The sequence below is a fragment of the Eublepharis macularius genome, unplaced genomic scaffold (assembly GCF_028583425.1).
Source record: "Eublepharis macularius isolate TG4126 unplaced genomic scaffold, MPM_Emac_v1.0 Eublepharis_38, whole genome shotgun sequence".
NCBI classification, from domain to species: Eukaryota; Metazoa; Chordata; class Lepidosauria; order Squamata; family Eublepharidae; genus Eublepharis; species Eublepharis macularius.
In genome coordinates this window covers 1-19,681 of record NW_026559740.1, presented here as the reverse complement: position 1 = coordinate 19,681, position 19,681 = coordinate 1, and the positions used below count along the sequence as shown (strand labels likewise).

Below are 19,681 nucleotides of genomic sequence, written 5' to 3'. Positions count from 1 at the left end.
TCTGCCGTTTGGGTCCGTTTACGGCAGATCCATTTCGTTTCCCGAACTGGGGCTCTCTGGTCCTTCTTCTCCAATTAGAGCGGTTGAATCAAGTTCCATGATTTCTTCAAGCTCTAATCCTTTCTCGGGAGGGTTTCTTCAGGAAGAACCTCGGCCCCTCGCAGTTCGTGGAGCTGGCATTGGGTGGTACGGGGGAGGAAGGGTGGTAGAGGCTGGACACCGTGGTTGGAACGGAGTTCGTTGCACAGAGCTGAGTGGACATTGTGCTGCGTAGTGACCGCTTTGGCCACAATGTAGGCACAGTCCTTGTTGCCATCTAGCTTCTCTCGCTCCCCTGGCTGTGTATCCTGCTCCCCTTCCCCCTCTCACAATTATTGAAGTCCGTTGATGCCCTGACGCTTGCTGCTGTTCCACGAGCCGTACTTCCTGCATTCAGTTTTCTACTTCACATGCTAATTGAATCCAGCCCAAAAGTGTGGGGGGATTATCTTGCATAAGGGCTCGATCCAGCAATTTGGGATTCATGCCTTGTTTGAACAAAATTATTTTTGTAGATTCCTCACACCTTGGGCATTTGGCGGCCAGCTGTCGGAATTTAGTAACAGAGTCTCTGGCCGACATATTTCCTTGCCTGATGGTTTGTAATTCCGTTCGGGCTCTACCCTCTTCCAATGGATCTTCATATTGAGCTCGGAGGGCTGCTACCAATCCCTGTAGGGAATCTAATTCTGGGGCCCCCAACTCATACAACGTTACATACCATTCTGCCGCTTTTCCTTGCAACCGGGATCCCAGGTGTTCAATTTGACTGGCCTCGTTTTCGAACAAATGTCCCCAACAATTAAAAAATTGAAGTGCTTGTACTAAAAAAATCCCAGTTTCGCAGGATCCCCGTCGAATGTAGCTTCCAGCTTCACCCATCCCATCGGTAGCTCCTGAGGTCTGGCAACCAGTGATGGTAGCAGGTAGTATTGTAAAGGCACTGGTCTCTGTTCCAGCCGTACATCGGGTCGACGCGGGATGGGTTGCATTGGGGGTTGTTGGGGTCTTGGTTGCAGGGGGCCCCACGGTCTCGGAGGAGGAAGACCTGGAGGCCTCTGCGGCGGGCCTTGCGGTCTTGGAGCCGGAGGACCCTGTGGACGTGGAGGGGGACCCTGCGGTCTCAGAGGTGGAGGACCTTGCGGTGCTGGACCCCATGGAAGAGGCTGAAGAGGAGGCTGCTCCTGCGGCTGGATAGGTTGATCTGGTGGCCCTTCTCCTCCGTCGTCTCCCGGAGGCCCCAGCAGCACATCTAGAGGGGGTCCTCCCGGAGTCCCGTCTGGTGGCTCTTGAGGTTGATCAGGAGGTGGCATCACTGGTTCCTGCTGATCATCAGCTGGTAAAAGCGGTTGCTCATCCTGAGGGGGTGCCTGGTCTGCTGGTGGACGTAATCCAGGTAAAATCCTCTGGAGGGCTGCCACCCCTCGGCCAATCAAAACTCTAGTACGTTCCCCAACTTCTTGCGGGGGCCCTTCTCCTGGGCCTCCTACAACCAATACTGACAGCAAGTGAACTGCATGTGCTAAACTCTCCTCCATGCTGCTGATTCTCTCTTCTAATCTTTGTACATGTCTGGGGGCTGAGGTATCGACATCCTCCTCAGGTAATTCCTGGAGCGGTTCAGTTGGAAATTGTGTAGTTTCTATAGATTCTGGATAGGAGGCGGCTGCTCAGGGCCAAAGTCGAATCTCTTCCATTCCGATGGCCCCGGTACCTTCTTCTTCCTCCGATATGCACGCCAGGATTCCTTTCATTAGCCCCGTTATTGCCGAAATTCCAGCATCTACCGCTAAAGTTCGGCTTTGTAACTGCTGCCAACTTTGCTCGCTCGACTCACGTTGCCCCGTCCACGGGGTGACTTCCACGTAGTCCCAACTCATCAGATCGCGGCGGGAAATTTCCCACACCTGGGTACTTTCAGAACCTCTTAGGTCCCACTCTATTCGGTCAGATTCTCTGTTCCAGTAATACCACGGTTGACTACTGGATCTCTCCACTGACGAACCAACGACTCTTTTCCCATCCACCTGCGATCTGGAAAACACCGTACTCGCTCTCCTCTCCCTCGTCTCTCTTGGCCTCGAACCCCACTGCCTCGGTGTAGGCAACGATATCAGGGGTTCCACCGTCGCCCTTGGTCGAGCTCCCACTCTGTCGGGTGCGAGGGTATACACCGTTGTACAGCTTGTCTCCGTTCCTCCCTGAATGGGTTGATTAGGGGGTTCCAGTCCTTCTGAGTTGGAGGCATAAGGATCAAACAAAGGGTCCCTGTTGGACGCGGCCTTGGAATCTGTCTCCCCCGGCTTAGGCATTGGAACAGATGTGATTCGTAACAAAAATGTCAGACTGTGGCTTGCTAAAAGTTGTAATCCAGACTACCTCTTGCAATGAGAAATGAGTCCATTGGTTTCAAAAGATTTACTGAATATAAACAACCATTATAGTCCACAATCCAAGATGCTAGGATCTTGGCTGATACAGAAGTATTGTTATGAATGACAGGCAAAAGCTAAGGTACAGAATAGCAATCCTCTGTAGGCCCCATCCTCCCCCACAGTTCTCAAAACAAACGGCCCGAGGGTGAGAAAGTGAAAGCTTCCCAAGGCTGGAAAAGTTGTAGACATAACATTCTTCTTCTCTCTGTGATGTTCCAGTGAACTGCTTGCCACCTGCAACAGAAGCACTTAAAATACTGACAAGATTAAAATGGAGTCTCTTTGGTTTGAAAATACATAAAACATAGTCAGAACCTGACATGAATTACATGTGAATGGCAAGTGAACAGACTCATGTGTATATTGTCGAAGGCTTTCACAGCCGGAGAACGATGGTTGTTGTGGATTTTCCGGGATGTATAGCCGTGGTCTTGGCATTGTAGTTCCAATGTGGTTCCTCCATTGTAGGAACTACAATGCCAAGACCACGGCTATACAGCCCGGAAAATCCACAACAACCATCAGACTCATGTGTATTCCTCCCTGTTCACTTGCGCTCCACGTACACTTCACTCGATCACAAATAGTGTGATCACACTGGAACTATCATTCATAATTCATCAATCCAAGTTATGAATGTCAATGGGCTTAAGCTTACCTGGCTCTTTGCTGGGTTTCAGCATCTGCATATGTACACATTTGAGCTGACACATCTTTGTGGGCTCAGGAACTTCTGAACTCTCCATTCTGGTCAGTTTCTCTCACCAGTTCTGGTCTAGTGGGAGCTGCCACATCCTTAAACTGTGGTCCCAACCAACTCTAAAATCCTGTCTTACTACAACAATAAAAAATGTCACTGCTGAACATGCTCATTTCAATCGCCCTCTTACTGATCCCTAATTGCAATTTCAGTGTTTTTATTTTGTAAGCCTTCCCTGATTAAACGCCTCCCAGACATAGAGCTCTCTGCCTAAATATTTGTTTAATTTCAGCCCCGTCACTTAGGTTTACCTGTCAAGTTTTCTTTTATTAATCGCCTTGACCAGCCCAAACCGCTTATACTCGCAATGTCTCACATTACATTTGCAGCCATTTCTGTCCCACCCCTTACAGTTATTTTCCATTGAAGTAACTCGGTGGAATAATTGCACGTGCATCGCTGGGCCATGAGAACACTTGACTCACGCTCAGTAGGGTTGCCAACCTCCATGTGGGGCCTGGAGTTCCTATGGAATTACAGCTGATCTTCAGACTAAAGGGGTCATTTTCCCCTGGAGGAAATGGCAGCTTGCAAGGGTGGACTCTGGGCGACACATCGCTCCCAGCCCTCCCCAAACTCCACCCTCACCAGGCATCACTGCCAAATCGCCAGGGATTTGCCAAGCCATAATTGGCAACACTCGCTCCCAATCCAGCAGTTACTAAAGAAGCTGAAGGTATTGTAGGAAAGGGATCCCAGATGTTTCGCTAATGAGTAAGAGACCATAGATTTCACCATTATGTTGCCTTACATATTATCTGTTGCTTTAAATATGTACTCCTATATCCTACCGTGCTTCATGTTGTTCAATGTAAGTCCTAGAATTGATTATGTTCTATTTCAGCAATTCCTCAACCCCGTATTGGATCCTTGCTAATGCTACGTCTTTGTAAACCTGTATTCATTTACCCTATGACATTGTTTATGGAAATGTCCTTGACACTGTATGGAAACACCTGCCCTTGTCCTTGCTACTGATTGTACTAATCTCACACTATGTAATCCGCCTTGAGTCTCAGTGAGAAAAGCGGACTATAAATAACATAAATAAATAAATAAATAATCCAGGCATGTAAAACAGAGAGATCTTACAACTGACATTTTCTGCTGCTGCTTCTTTTTTAAAAGGTAATTCCTCAAGCACAAGAAGTTGGAAAGGTACCAGAGCACGGGAACAGCCTACCAAATGAGCAAGGCATCATGGGTAAATGTATATGCATTTTATCCGGTAGCATCAACATTAGCTCTGTCAGCAGAAATCATCCGTGAACCCCCTTTCATTTTGATGCACTAGGAAATGGGAGCACTTGTGCTGAGTTCAGACGAGAGGTTCAGCCCAGCCTGGGCGGCTTCTGCGGAAACAGCCTCCCGCTGCAGAGGACACAGAGAGGGAGACTCTCGGGTGTGCCCCGAATGCAAGGCCCAAAGCAGAGGGAAGGTAGGGACGGCGTTTTCCTCAGTTTAACCCCAACAGATAGTCTGGTTTGTTCCCGTTTCTTTGCTTGCCTGAATGAGAGCATAGAGTGGGATGGTGGAAAGCGCCATCAAGTTGCAGCTGACTTATTGGCCACCCAGTGGGATTTTCAAGGCAGGAGGCGTTCAGAGGGGGTTTGCCATTGCCTGCCTCTGCAAAGAAATCACATCTCCAGAATATGGCTACGTGAACAAGGCCCCGGAGTGGTGACTTGGGGGCTGTTAAAAGTGTCTTGGCTTCCCACGACTGAGTGCAGCTCAGCTTTCCCAGTCTTTCATGAAGATTTTATTCTTGCAAGCAGAAAGACGACCAAAGACCCGGCAATTGTTTCTCTACACAGCCGTGTGAAGGGCTGGGTCACTACGGCCTCCTCAAAGAACTACAGTTCCCAGAGTTCTCTGTGAGAAATCCATAGCAGTTCAATTACTCTAAGGCTCATTCAAATGGCAGCACCTCCGCCTTACAGCAGGAGCCGTAAGCCTGTGTTGCATTTCAGCTGGCATTACGTGGCTTGAATGCTCTGACCCGACCCGGGGTGTTGGCTCTCTGATGGTTGCCGCGCACATGCCAAATACCATTTGGTGTGGCAGTTAGGAAGTGATGCTCATGCATGTGAACTAATCTGAGACTGCAGTACTTGCTGCGGCCCAGGCTCATGCGCACTAAAATACACATCCATGAGATGCCTTTGTGTGTTGCAAAATTCGACATTTCCGGTTGGTGGTGGAGAGTGCCCTCAAGTCATAGCTGACTTATGGCGATCCCTGGTGGGGTTTTCACGGCAAGAGACCGACAGAGGTGGTTTGCCACTGCTTGCCTCTGCAACCCTGGCCTTGGTTGGAGGCCTCCCATCCAATTACTAACCAAGGCTGACCCTGCTTAGCTTCTGAGATCTGAAGAGATCGGGCCCACCTGGGCTATCTAGGTCAGGGCATCATTCTCGGTTGGCACTGTGGGAATATTGAGCAAAGTGCAGGGACTACGAGCTGCTGAAGGAACCCTTTAGCTGCAGTGAAATCCTTCCTGCCCCCTTCTTGTTGTGCTTCTTTAAGTTTCTGGCCATCATCCTCTGACACCAAATTTTTTTCCATTTTTGTGATTTTTTTTTTTTTGGTGAATCAAGTGAAGGACTCTCAGAATAACTTCAAAACTAAAGACCAAAAAAAGAAGTCAGAATTCAGGGTTGATTGACACGCTACAAAGTCCACGCAGCCGGCACATGGCCAATGTGAGGACTTGGGCTCAGGCGTTCACCTGAAGTTCCATGCTGGGAATGCCATTCCTCGGCATGCAGCGGCTGCTTAGGACTGGGACTGTGGCGTGCAGAGCGTTTGTGCCCGCTCTTAGTAATGGGTGTTTGCCTGTTTGGTTATTGGAGTACAATATTTGCATTCTGCTTGCAAGCAGACGGTTTGCAGCACACTTAGAACAATGTTATGTGAGACAAGGTGGCACAGCAGAAACCCAGAAATAAGCAGAATCTCCAGCAGTGTTAAATCAGTGAGGGGAAATCTTGCACATGGCCAAATGCCTGCATAGATAATTTTTTTAACAGTCCAGGTGCCAGGTGAGGCATCACAAGGAAGGAGGTCCAGAGGCAAGCCACAGATGAACTCCATGCCACAGGCAAGCAGTTCCAGAGGTAAGGGAGAGTGTTTGTTTGTTTGTTTGTTTGTTTGTTTGTCACTGAGACTCAAGGCGGATTACACAACTTGCGAGTAATACAGTCAGTATCAAGGACAATTTCATAAACAATGCTGTAGGGTAAATAAACACAATTTTACAAAGACATAGCGATAGCAAGAATCCAATACAGAGTCAAAGAAATGCTGAAACAGAACACAAGCAATTCTAGGGCTGACATAGGAGCACATATTTAAAGCAACAGATAGTGCATAAGGCAACATAGTGGTGAAGTCTGTGGGTGAAGTCTATGAGAACTTGGTGGGCAGAAATGTGGGGTAGAAATTTTGTTAAATAAAACTTCCTTGGTCAACCCTTATAGGGTTTATTGTTTCCCTTGAGTTGCGGACTTGTGAAACGATTGTAGGAAAATTATGGCCATTTCCACATGTCTTACCTGCCTGTGGAACATCATGCGAAAGACCTAGAAGATGGTGTCTTCTGGGTCTTTTGCGCAATGTTCCGCAAGCAGGTAAGACGTGTGGAAACGGCCTGTCTTCCGTTCCGAAGAAGCCAAACCAAATCTCCCCCAGATACTCTGAATGGTCCCACTGCAGCTGTTTGGAGAGGCAATAAAACCACCAATAACTAAGTGCAAGGGCTGATCCTGGGGCTAAAAGGGCATTCCTTTCTCCCACAGTGCAGAATGCCAGCTCAAAAAGCACCCTGCGCATGCTCGGATGGAGGGGCCTCGAATCAGATGCCCAAGCACAGCCAGGTTGCAGTGGTTGCCGTGAAGGTCGTGAAAGTTGGGGAAGTGAAGCATGGCCAGGGTAGATATGTTTAGAGAGCAGGGGGGGGGATACCCATCACGTGATTTCCAAAGGGTTATATGACTGAAGAAAGCATGGAAGCCTCTTCCATAATAGCCACATCGTCCTCGAGTTTGGAGCCAAATCATGCTCATTGGCGCAGGCCCTGTAGCTTGCTGCCCTCCGGCACTAGGGCCGTTTGACTCTTCGGAAGACACTGGGCTTGGATGACTGGAATCTTCTAGCACTGGAGGTATGCAGCCCCCCGCGGAGGACCACCCCTACAATGGAAAAGGGTGCTGCGTCCCCAGAAGGGGGGCAGAGACTCCAAGCTTTTACCTGGGTATGAGTGTGCATGCACAGTTGCGAACGGATACACGCACAACTTTTCTGCACAAAATATGTGGGAAAGGGAGGCGTGATCCTGTTTCTTTCCCAATCACTGTTTCTGTGTTTATGGTGGAGGAGCAGCCATTTAAATACCCTTGTGCTTTCTACAACAGACGCACCACATGTTGCATTTGTGCAATTTAGGAAAGGTGAATTAGCTCAGAGAGAACTTGGAGTAAAAATGAAGGACTAGTTCTTTAGAATCTTTCATTAAAACTAGGAGAATACTTTTAAGGGGGGGAAATTGGTCTATAATGATTGATTCCCAGATTCCTGGCTTTATTGAGTGGAGACCTCAGACTACAGCTCAGCCACAGTGGTTTTCTTGAGCTGCTGGCAATACTAAAGAAAACATCACAGTACATTAGCAGGGGAGTTTTGTTCCATTAATCTCTGATTCTCCAGCATTTGTTAGCTAAACCTCTTAACTCCCCCAGCCACCGATTGCTCACCCCAGGGAAGTTCCTAAAGCACACCTTTTCACACAGCAAGGGTTTTATCTTCCAGTTGATTTCTCATTCTGAAGTCCACACACAGAGAAACTCTTATGAGTAGGTCCGTAACAAGGAGAAAATTTGAGTTCTGAAAACTCCCTCCAGAGCTGTATCCAAAGTGCTCATTTATGTTAGTATTTTCTTCCCTTTCCCTTTTTTCTTCCGACAACCCTTTGCCAAAAGCAGCACAGGGGGAGGGGGGGAGTCAAGGTCTTTACACAGCAAATTGGCTTTCCTGGCATCGTAGAGATGAAGGCATGGGTTGGCTTTGCTAGAGGAGTGAAGTTTTACATTCACTTGGGGCACAGAGATAATTCTAGGAAGGGGGACAAAGATTGGGGATTTATTCCGATATCTAGATCTAGATATAGAAATACCGATTATATTGGAAATCTAAGTGCTTTCATGTGTACCTGTCAGTTGGGGGGTCATATGAGGTGGGACCCTGTAGAATGGAAGCTGAGGACCTGGTTACGCACTGCATGCACCATGTTATTTTCCAGTTTTCTAAGACAATTGGGAGATCTTGGTCTGTTCCATTTTGACTGAAGGCAAAAGAGCAGACTTTTAGCCCCCCAGGTCCAGAACACTGGGTCAGGCACGGCTATAGAAAACAATAGAGAGCAGACTTGGTTAAGAGCCTAAGGGTTATACTGGATCCAGCATTACTAGAAAAACAAGTTAAGGCAGTGGCAAAAATGGTTTTCTACAACCCCACTCTAGCCTGGAAGATGGCTTCTTATCTTGACATGGCTGACCTGGCCACTTGGATCCATGTTATGGTAACATCAAGGCTTGACTATTGTAATGCTCTATACATTGGCCTCCCATCTAAGTTAACTAGGAGGCTCCAATTGGTGCAAAATGTTGTAGCTCGACTGTTAGCAGGAGCGAGCAGGAGCTTGAACATCACTCCCATCCTACAGTCGCTCCATTGGCTACCCATCAGTTACCGTGCTCAGTTCAAGGTATTAATTATTACATACAAAGTTCTTCATGGCTTTGGTCCGGCATACCTACGGGACCGCCTCCCTCCCTATGTCCCTCCAGAGCAGCTTTGCTCATCTGAACAGGGTCTCTTGCAGGTGCCAGGCTGCACATGGGCGAAATCAACATACACAGGCTTTCTCTGTGGTGGCCCCTACCCCTGTGGAATGACCTGCCTGAGGAAGTCAGAAAAGCCCCCACTCTCCTGGCTTTCTGTAAACGATGTAAAACTGAACTATTAAAAAAGGCTTTTTACTCAAATGGGAGGGCTGTATTGTAGGGATGGGGTCTCAGATGCTTCGCTAATGAGTTAGGGACCGTAGGCTTCACCATTATGTTGCCTTACATATCTATCTGTTGCTTTAAATATGTACTCCTATGTACCACCTGTGCTCCATGTTGTCTAATGTCAGTCCTAGAATTGATTATGTTCTGCTTCAGTATTTTTTTCTACTCTGTACTGGATTCTTGCTAATGCTATGTCTTTCAAACTTGCATCTATTTACCCTATGACATTGTTTGTGGAAATGTCCTTGATACTGTATTGAAATGTACTTGATACTGATTGTACTAATCTCATACTGTGTAATCCGCTTTGAGTCTGAGAGAGAAAGGCAGACTATAAATGACAAAAATAAATAAATACTATTTCTGCATAGCTTTGGCAATCGAAACATCCTCCCCCCCCCGCCCCCGCCCCCGCCCCGCCGCTCACACTGTTGCTGGCTTTGGAAGGACAAAAGATGAGTGGAAGAGACAGGCTCTTCGTGCCTTCTTCTGCATGGGGGATGGATTGACCAAACTGGAAGAGGGGTGCTGGCCTGGGCTGCTATTTCATTTTCAAGCATCTTTGTGAAGATCTCGTCATAGGTCCCCCTGGTGTCTTGCTGAGTTCGTCCTTTAAAAACACTTTGGCAGATTGGTTGTTTTCAAATCTGGATTTCACTGTGAGTCCCCTCCGTATTTTTTGGACCACACCAGTGTGCATGCAGCGTTTCTGCTATGAAGTGAAGTCTTACAGCATAGCATCATTTCTTTATATAAATGTTCACTGCAGTATTTCTGAATGGGCTCCTTTCTGAAACTCCAGAGTGTCCATCTGTTGCAAAATCACAGCATCTTATTTCTTAACAATTCTCAAGACAGTTTCATACCCCAAAGTGTTCTGTTGTTCTTTCTCTTCTGTAATTGCTGAAGTTACAGAATGCAGACTATTTCCCAAGCTAAAGAATCTGTTAGAATTGATCCTGCATTGTTGAAAGAAGAGAACATACATGACTGGTGAGGTGTAATGCGTTTTGCAGTGAGCCGGTGAAACTCCTTCTGTAACTCTGTGTCAGAGCAATGTGGGTTTCAGGTGCAAATTGATTTCCAGATCGATGTAATAAGTGTAAAAAAAAAATTAATTGAAGCTCATAGCGCCTTAGTACTTAGTGGGAGGGTGAAATGGATGACTGCCCTACGGAGAAGGTGCAAGGAGATGTGTGAAGGAAAGCCAAGTGTCAGGTTGTTATAAAGAGGTTGCTTTGATTTACGACTTTCTCATCTCCTCGAATCCTGGGATATCACTGCATTTATGTATGGACAGCATACCAATGATGTACAGGGTGGAATATTCCCTTTGCAGGATCCTGGATTAATGTGAGGAATGCATAGCACTTTGCATCCTGCGTTGGTAGAAGTCGAGGCTTCTTTCAGTGTGGTCCCCAGGCCAGTCAAAATGCAAAAGGTTACCCAGCGGGTTTGCGGTCGGTTCACAAAATACCTTTGGAATATTGGGATGTCCAGCGGCTCAAGGCTGATTTGGTTGTGGGCTGCCAACTGCTGATCTCTGTCTAATGATCGGGGGTCGGGAGCAAGAAGAATATAGCTAGGAGAGGGGCACGCCGCCAGCTGTGTCTGGGAGGCATGAGATAGGTACCTAAAGATACTCCATGTAGGCATCAGCTGGTAGGGAGATCTCACGTTACACCCAATACATAGGGCATCAGCAGACAAGCCGAATTTGCTCCCCCGCTCCATTCACATGGGTGCACCAGTGAAGAGAGCCCGTGATCTCATATGGGAGCTGTATGGGTGCTACTGTGATTTGTACATTTGCAGAAAAGCTCTTGGGGGTGCTTCACCGCTCGCAGTGGCCACACATTGCAATCCCCTCAGGTTTCTCTCCTGGGAGAGGAGTCCAGCGGTGAGCCTGTTGGGACACCGGCTTTCTTTTCATGGGCGGCCACTGCAAACAAAAACCAGGCCCCGTCCCTGCCTGCGCTGGGCTCGATAGGCCTTCTCAATTGGCCTGACGGAAAAATAATCCTTCATGCCACATTACAGCATTTGGAGAACCCATTTTCAAGCAAAGCGCTGTCTCTTCCACTGATTTATACTGCCACTGGGACAAAACTGGCTTACGTCACAGGATGGAAGTGCCATTTCTGTATTATTTTAAAACCTGTTTCTTGCCAAATGCTTTTTAAGCCTGCTTTTTCAAGGGCTGTATTCAGGGCTTTTTTTCTGGGAAAAGAGGTGGTGGAACTCAGTGGGTTGCCCTCGGAGAAAATGGTCACATGGCTGGTGGCCCCGCCCCCCTGATCTCCAGGCAGAGGGGAGTTGAGATTGCCCTCTGCGCTGCTTGGCAGCACGGAGGGCAATCTCGACTCCCCTCTGTCTGGAGATCAGGGGGCGGGGCCACCAGCCATGTGACCATTTTCAAGAGGTTCCGGAACTCCGTTCCACTGCGTTCCCCCTGAAAAAAAGCCCTGGCTGTATTTTAATTAATAATTCTGAAGACTGCTCATGGCAAAAACAGAAGAGTACGGCTGCAGTCCTAAGGAAGTAAGCCCCATTGAATAACATTGAACTTACTTCTGAGTAGACCTGCTTAGAATTATTGTTTCATTTTACCCTACCTTTCTCCCCAAGGGGGACCCCAGCATCTTACATTGGTCTCCCCTTCTCCATCTTATCTTGACAACAACCCTGTGAGGCAGGTCATGCTGAGAGGGTGTGACTGGCCCAAGGTGCTTCCATGATGCAGCAGGGAACTGAACCGCTGCCACCCACGTCCTGCCCCAGAATGGATCTCGTTGCTCTCCAAGCTTGCAGTTTTAAGAACGCTTTCCTGGGACTGGGAGCAAACCCTCGTCAATAAAAAGAGGCTTGTTTCCAAGTAGCCCTGTTTAGGAGTGTTCCATGAATATTCCCAGTTAGAGTATTCACTGCTTATGATCTAGCACACTTTTAGGTTACGCTCGTTGACATTAATGTGTTGGATTGTGGCCAGTGAGCACTTCCTCCCTTGTGAAGTTTTGTCCAGATAAGATAGTTGAGAGCCAGGGAAGAATTTATGACCTAGAAACGCTTCTCTAGTCGTGCTTCGTTCCAAAGCTAAAGCCAAGGTTTTTGCAATCTGCCGTTCCTCCCCATGGCATAAATTAAGGGATGCTCTTGGTACTGTCTGGCTAAATCTTATTGTGCATGCTTGGGACCACAGCACCCTCCACTGGCAATAAGGAACTTCTAACATTTCGATGCTGTTGTTGGAGATGCTTTTTCTAATCTATCTGGACGGCTCAGGGGCAGATAATCCTTTGCTGAATTTGAAGACGCTTTTCAAAAATATCAGGCTGATGTACAACTATATAAAACAGTAAAAACAACAATCAACAGTGAAAAAAAATCACACCATAATAATGTTAGCATTAAAATGTTTTACAGTGTGCGATAAAGACAGGTATACCAATAATTTAAATAAAGTCAGAAAACTGTTGATTCAGAACACTAGAATCAGAGCAGAGCAGGAAATCGAGAAGCACTCCGTAGAAACGGGCAGGTTTCCACCCAAAGCCGGAACCAGCGGCTTGAGTGGCAGGAAGCCGGAGTAGTTGCTTTCATACTTGTGCCCGGTTCCGCCTGCTTGCAAATCCCAGGCAAGGGGCACTTGGCCGCAGCTCGTCATACCAAGTTAAATCTTCCCCCTGCCTTCTTTGCAGCTACAGGGAAACAGATGGAGAACTCACCTCGGCCAGAACGTTTCTCACTTTTGGAGCCAGGCTTAAGCCAGTGGGCGGCTCCTGAATCAGAGGTGTAAGTATATGAAATAAGCAGCCTCTTTTTCCTATGTTACATTTTGCAAATACAGGAGAATAGTTTGTATTCAGTAGTGAGGGGCAAATTTGATGCATCCGTTTACCATTCAAAACATTTTCGAATTCTGGATCTCTTGGGATTTCTCAATGTATTTCCCTTACACCCTGCCTTTCTCCACAAATAGAGACCCAAAGTGGCTATATTGTCCTCCTCTCCTCCACTTGTCCTCACAACAACCCTACGAGGTAGGTTAGGCTTACAGTGCCTGACTGATAGAAGGTCACCCAAAGAACTTGCATAGCAAAGTGGGGATTCAAACCTGGGTCTCCAAAATCCTAGAAAAAAACAAGAGGGAAAAAACCCAACCTGATAAACAAGGAACCGATAAGGTTGAATGGCCAAGAAAATATAAAATAAAATATAAAAGAAATATAATTATTTATTGCACAGTGCAATTAAAAACCATGGAACAAAGTTAAAAACCTAGAGATCTGGTAACATCAGTGACACTGAGTCACAAAATTGTTGGCACATATAAAAGAACCTAGTCACCAAATTGATTGCACATATACAGAGACCAAATGCGTTTTGGGCCTCTGGGCCTTTCTCAGTGGTCTAATTTGTTATTACACACGCATAAAAATTATGGCTCATAAATATAAAATATTACTTTTTCAGGCCAGGTAGTTTAAATATGGAACATTTATAGCCCCCAATATAAGTCACTTGTGCAAAAGTGCACACTGGCCAGCACAGGAACACATACTTGGGCTGATTCTGCACGGATTACCTGAAGCCAGGACGTTGTGGAACATGCCGGCAAAAACGCGGACATCGCGCAAAACTCATGCGAGAAAACGCGATCTTCCACGTTTTTGCTGGCATGTTCCGCAACTTCCCGCAACGTTCCGGCTTCAGGTAAGCTGTGCGGAATCGGCCTTGGAATGCAACTCTGGCTTGGGACTGAAAGCTGTTGAGCTCCACTCTTGTGGAGTGAGGCCACCCAAGGAGATCTTAACAACCCGTAACTGGTTTGAAAGGCACAGAAATATTTCCTTGTTTACAAGATGGCTGCCGTCTTTTGCTTTGTAGAGCTTACTTCCTGTTTGATCGGTCAGTAGCTAAGAACGGCCAACCGTTCAGGTCCCTACTAGGGAGGGTGGACTATAAATTGAATAAATTAAATTAAATTAAATTAACAAGTTCATTTCTAAAATCACTCCTTTCAAAGACCATGCATCTCTGTATTCTGAAATAGATCTTCGGCTTTTTGATCAAAAGTTCCAATATACTAAGATTTTATTCATAGTCCATATAAACCATTACTTAAGCGAAATGGAAAGCAAAACAGGAAAGGGATTCAGGATTTACAATTTCAATAAGAGACTGGGAAAGGTAACTTTGGAGGATCCCTAAAATATCTGTGAATTTCGAGATGAGAGAGAATTATTTAAAGGTTTGTTGTAGGAGGTATATGACCCCAGTATGATTAGCAAAAGTAAAGGGGGATAATGGCAGATACTGGAAATATGGAGAAGAGTTGGGGACATTCCACATACGATGGCCTTGTTCAGGAGTGCAAGAATTTTTGGAAGATTGTACATAGAAAATTAGAAGTCATTGTGAGATGTTCCTTGTTTATAATCCCAAAATGTATTTGCAACAAGACTTACCAAGTGACCTGGATTTACAGCAGAGGAAGCTTCTGCCGCAGTTAACAATTGTGACTAGATTGTGACTTTGGCGCAAACTTGGAAGTTACAAACTATACCGTTGTTGGGGGGAAATGTATTGCTGTTGCGGACAGTGACTCACTTCCATCAACACTGGGCATTTCTGCATCACAAACTGCTATTGTTTTTCATGCCATTTTGACTTTCATGGCTTCCCCTGGAGAATTTTGGGGATTGTAGTTTGGCAAGGTGCTGAGAATTCTTCATGAGAGATCCCTGTTATCTATAGTAAAGAGTCCAGTAGCACCTTTAAGACTTCATCTGACAAAGAGAGCTCAAAAGCTTATACTACTACAATAAAGTTGGTTAGCCTTAAAGGTGCTACTGGACTCTTTACTATTTTGCAGCTACAGACTAACACAGCTCTGGATCTGTTATTTACAGTATTTGCATTCTGCTTTTCAGCCATAATATTTCTCAAAGTGGGTCAGAATAATAAAATCAGTTGACAGGTAAACAATATTGTTTTGATGCTGACAAACCTCTGAAGTTCAGCTAAGCAATGGAGAAGGTGCTTTCTGAGCATCGTTATCGTGGTGGTCTGAGGATTTCTGAGGGGGAAAGAAATGAGCTGCTTCTTGAAACAGCCTATCTGGCTGGATCCAGGTGGTTTCAGATGAACCCAGGTTTATGTATGTATGTCATTTATATATGTGTGTCCTTTATAGGTTGATGTCCACATGCTGCTCCTCTGAGCTCTGCTTCTCCTCAACAGCCGTAGTAGTAGTCAATGTTCAATATAAAGTGAAGGCTCAGAGCTCCCCCCCCCCCGCCCCCAGTTCTCCACCTGTTCTTAACCATCAGTGCCACGGACCCTCTCACAGAGCTGTCATTCACAGGGAACCCTGAGCAGAAAGAATGACCACTTTAGATCTACAGTGGAATAATAATAATGGTAACATTCGATTTATATACCACCCTTCAGGACAACTTAACGACCACTCAGAGCAGTTTACAAAGTGTGTTATTATTATCCCCACAACAATCACCCTGTGAGGTGGGTGGGACTGAGAGAGCTCTGAGAGAGCTGTGACTTACCCAAGGCCACCCAGCTGGCTTCAAGTGAAGGAGTGGGGAATCCCCTCCAATCCCAGCTCTTATTTTCACTCCTTCCCTGACTCCAGTTTTCCCCTCTCCCCCAAGAACTCTGGCTTCCCTTCCCTCTTCTGGCCCCATTGTTCCCTCTTCCTCATAAAGGCACCTATAGCATCACAACTGTATTTTATTGCTGTGCTGATGTTGGCTCGAGTGGAAGTTGTCGGTGCCCCACATTTTTCTAAAGTGAAGCCATAAACCTTTTGTGGAGGACTTTGGGACGTCATGAGATGAAAAGTGCTAAGAGTATTTTGGTAACTGGCCTTTTATCATTTACTACATAGAAGAGTCTTGGGATCACCATTAATACTACAGGGGGATCATTCTTGCTTTCCTTTGTAGTAAGACAGGAGCAAAACAGCTCCCTGCTGGGATCCCTACAATTACATGAATTGTCTATCAAGGGATTTCATAGCTTGCAAGTGTATAAAATCAAACATAGGTCGAAGGGGTTGCCCACAGTGTTGATGCTGTTGTTTTCTGCTCCTTTTCCAATGCAAAACAAAAATGGTCATCACTTCTTGCAAGTTGGTCTGGTCCTTCTGTCCTGCTTTTTCAAAGGATCCCTCATGCAGCAGTCTTGGAGTTTCCTGGCCTCAGCAAGGAGCTTAGGCAGAGCCCAGGAATGTGCATACGCTCGCCCGAAGAGCAAGTGGAGGCCGGAAAAGATGACGACACAACTTTGCCAGAAAACCCCAGCTTACGAAGGAGGAGCGTTGATCGTAGCTCAGTACGTTTAATACTATGCCGTTAAATTCTCTTGACAACTCATAGGAGACCAGTCTGGGGCCAGAGAATTTGGGGAGCAGGTCTGACCTAAGATTAAGTAAGGTGACATTCTGGAGGACCGTTAATAGGCAGCCAATTGTCTATTACTTACCATATTGTTATATCTTTACCGTCACAGATAGTCATGTCATTTGGACTTTCTCTGTCAAACACCGAAGTGTCTAGCCCCATTGCTTGATGGGAGGAGCCACCACATGCCTTCCTTGAAGCAGAAGCGGGAAAGTGATTCAAAGAACTATGGGCCTGTTAATTAGTGCAAGTAATCAAATAATAAAATTATAAACGCTTAAATAACAATTAGCGGGTTGTTTTTACCTTTGAGCTCCTGAATTTATGACCGCTGTTATGTTTTATGCTGGTCTAGGACTGTTTTAATAAAGATTTATTTATCTGATTGATTGCACTTATATTCTGCTCTCCCTGCAATCAGGCTCATCACAGTATAAAAACAAGGTAGCAAATAGATAAAACAATTCCAGTTCCAATTGATTGATTGACATTTAGTGGGTGGTTTAACAGAGATGTATTGCCCCAGTAGTAGGATGAGTCCATGTTTGCATACGAAATGACAGGCGTGCTTATCAGTGTATTGGACGGCTTAGCTATCAGTCTTGCTCCCCCCTCCACTTCGGGACAGCTTATCCACTTCTTTAGTTTTAAAAGCTGGTTATTTATGCTCATGCATTCATACATTGATCACTCTGTTAAAAAGAAAGTTTAAAACTGGATTAATTGTTGGGGATGGGAGAGGTTTCTTGGTGACCAGAGATGTGTTATTATATATGCTCAGGAAAATACATGTGGTCTAGTGCACATAGCTCACTGTCCAGTTCAGGCCTAAATTCACACTGGGCTAGTGTGAGTGTGAAGAAGAAAAACTTTCAGTGAAGAAGCCTGTCAAGAGCTTCTGCCCAAAGCAGCAAGGCACCTTTACAAACATGGAAGGAGTACCAAGAATCTGGATAGAGAGAAAACAGAAGTAAAGTTTCTTGAGGGTAATAAATTATAATACTATGGACTATCAAACTCGAGTGGTCAGAATAATACTAAGCATTCCCTGTAATATTCAGCACAAAAAATCCTGCTAAAATACAGCATCCAAACACTGTACAAGTTACTCCCTTTAATAGAGGCGGTGAGAGGCCAAGGGGTACAGCAAGAGAGAGATGGCCTTAGCCGCCTACCTGTGCAGGTCTGAGGGAAGATTCAGTCCCCCAGGCAGGGGTCTAGAGGCGTCTGGGCAGCAATAATCCAAAAGTGGCCCACAGGAAACAAAGGCAGGGGAACATTTATCAGTGGATACTTCTGCAGCTTACAAGATGGGGTAGTTTGGGGCAGGCAGAAGCCCACTTTTGGGACAGATTCTGGCCCCAGTTATAGGGCAAGTAGTCAGGTCCAAAGAGAAAACATTTTCATCTTTCCAGGCGCAGAAAAAGGGTAGGGCAGGGGGGGGCGGTGACTGATTAAAGTGGCTGAACCAGAGTCCTGGGAAATAATACCAAGAAGGTCCCAGAGGGAAGGTATCCTGGCTGGGAGTTTTGTGCGCAGTCCGGCAGATTGGCAATGTGAGTCTTTGGAGAGCAATTCCAAATAGTCTATATTAGATAAATCCCAAGTGAGAGAATCTTTCCTTGAGAAATGCAACCCTGACCAATTCTTTATGGGGCTAAAGGCCCACCAGTCCATCACAGAGAGGCCTTGGTTAACCATCTTGTTGACAGATGCTGGGCAAGGTCAGCTCTTTTACTCAAGGCAGGCTGGCAAAGTCGCTTATTTTACTCCCAGTTAAGGGGAGGCGAGTAGGAGCGGTCCCACTCCTTGTGTCTTTTGTGGTGGAAATAGCCAGAAACTGTTTACTGGCTTGATGGAATGACAGAGAGGGAAGAGGAATAGGAATAAAAGGAAAGTGCACGAGCAAGAGCAGGGACTGCTAGTTAGTACCGTGCCAGCTGCTGCTACAGACTTGTCAAGACGTGTTTCAAAGCCAGACCCAAGAGGAGAACAAACTCATTTGGGCTGAATACAGCGAGGTCAGTTCCTGGTCAGTTTATTTTTATTTATTTATTTTATTTTGCCACATCTGATGGCAGTTTCTTTTATATTGTTTTATATAAACTGCCTTAAGGAAACCAATTTTGGTTGAGAATTGTGGGTTATAAATGTGTATAGTGAAATAAATGACATCAATTCTCCCTTTGTTCTTTGGAGCACTGACCCATTTTTTTCCTTGCAGAGAGAGAGAGAGAGAGATGATCTCCCCCTTTCCCCCCTGTACCCACCACCTCTTCTTAGGTTCCAGGCACAATGCAGCAGCCATACCCCTTCCAACAGGAGGATGAGCTCGTTCAGAATCGGACCAGAACTCTCCCAGACTGCCCAAGACTGCTTTGAGTCAGTTGAAAAAGAGAAGCCAGTCAGTATACAGCACTAACATATTTATCCAATCACTAACATAGCAATTTGCTTGTTTACTTATTTTTAGGCTGGAGATGGTTTAGAAAACAAATTAATGACCAGGCAGAAGAAACCTGAGCTGAGAAAGACTGGGCCGGAATCAAAGGCACAGAAAAAGAGCTTGAAGAAAGATAAACGGCAAAACCGGGCAGAGTTCGTTGTAGGTATGAATGCAGGGGTGTTTTTTATAACCATTAATGCCCCAGACAACAGGTGTCGGAAGGAAATACCACTGTAAGTTTGGACCTGAAGCCCCCTCCCACCCCCAAATCCTATGTATCTGTGACACCCAGAAATCCTTGCACCACAATTGCTTGACACATCATTGGTGTTATCGTTGAAATGCTTCTTTTTACAGGAAAACCAAAGCAGAAAAAGGCTTTTGGAAAAACAGCTTCTTTCTCCAAGGAGGAGCCAGATGTCAGAAGATCAGAGACGCCGGACAAAACTGAGGAAGAGGAAGAGAGGAAGGAAGCGGATGCGGAAGGGGAGCAGATTATTACTGGCACAGAA

At 46.0% G+C, this 19,681-nt stretch overlaps 1 protein-coding gene across 1 annotated transcript; it reads left to right on the top strand.

The window, feature by feature from the left end:
- Positions 1 to 4,434: 4,434 nt before the first annotated feature.
- LOC129347023 (uncharacterized) lies at positions 4,435 to 19,673 on the top strand (the record flags this gene model as incomplete). Its single annotated transcript, XM_055004005.1, has 6 exons — positions 4,435 to 4,438; positions 4,529 to 4,672; positions 13,001 to 13,094; positions 16,487 to 16,655; positions 19,197 to 19,332; positions 19,527 to 19,673. Coding segments are annotated over exons 1-6 (694 nt in total), but the record flags the coding sequence as incomplete, so codon positions are not given.
- Positions 19,674 to 19,681: the final 8 nt, after the last annotated feature.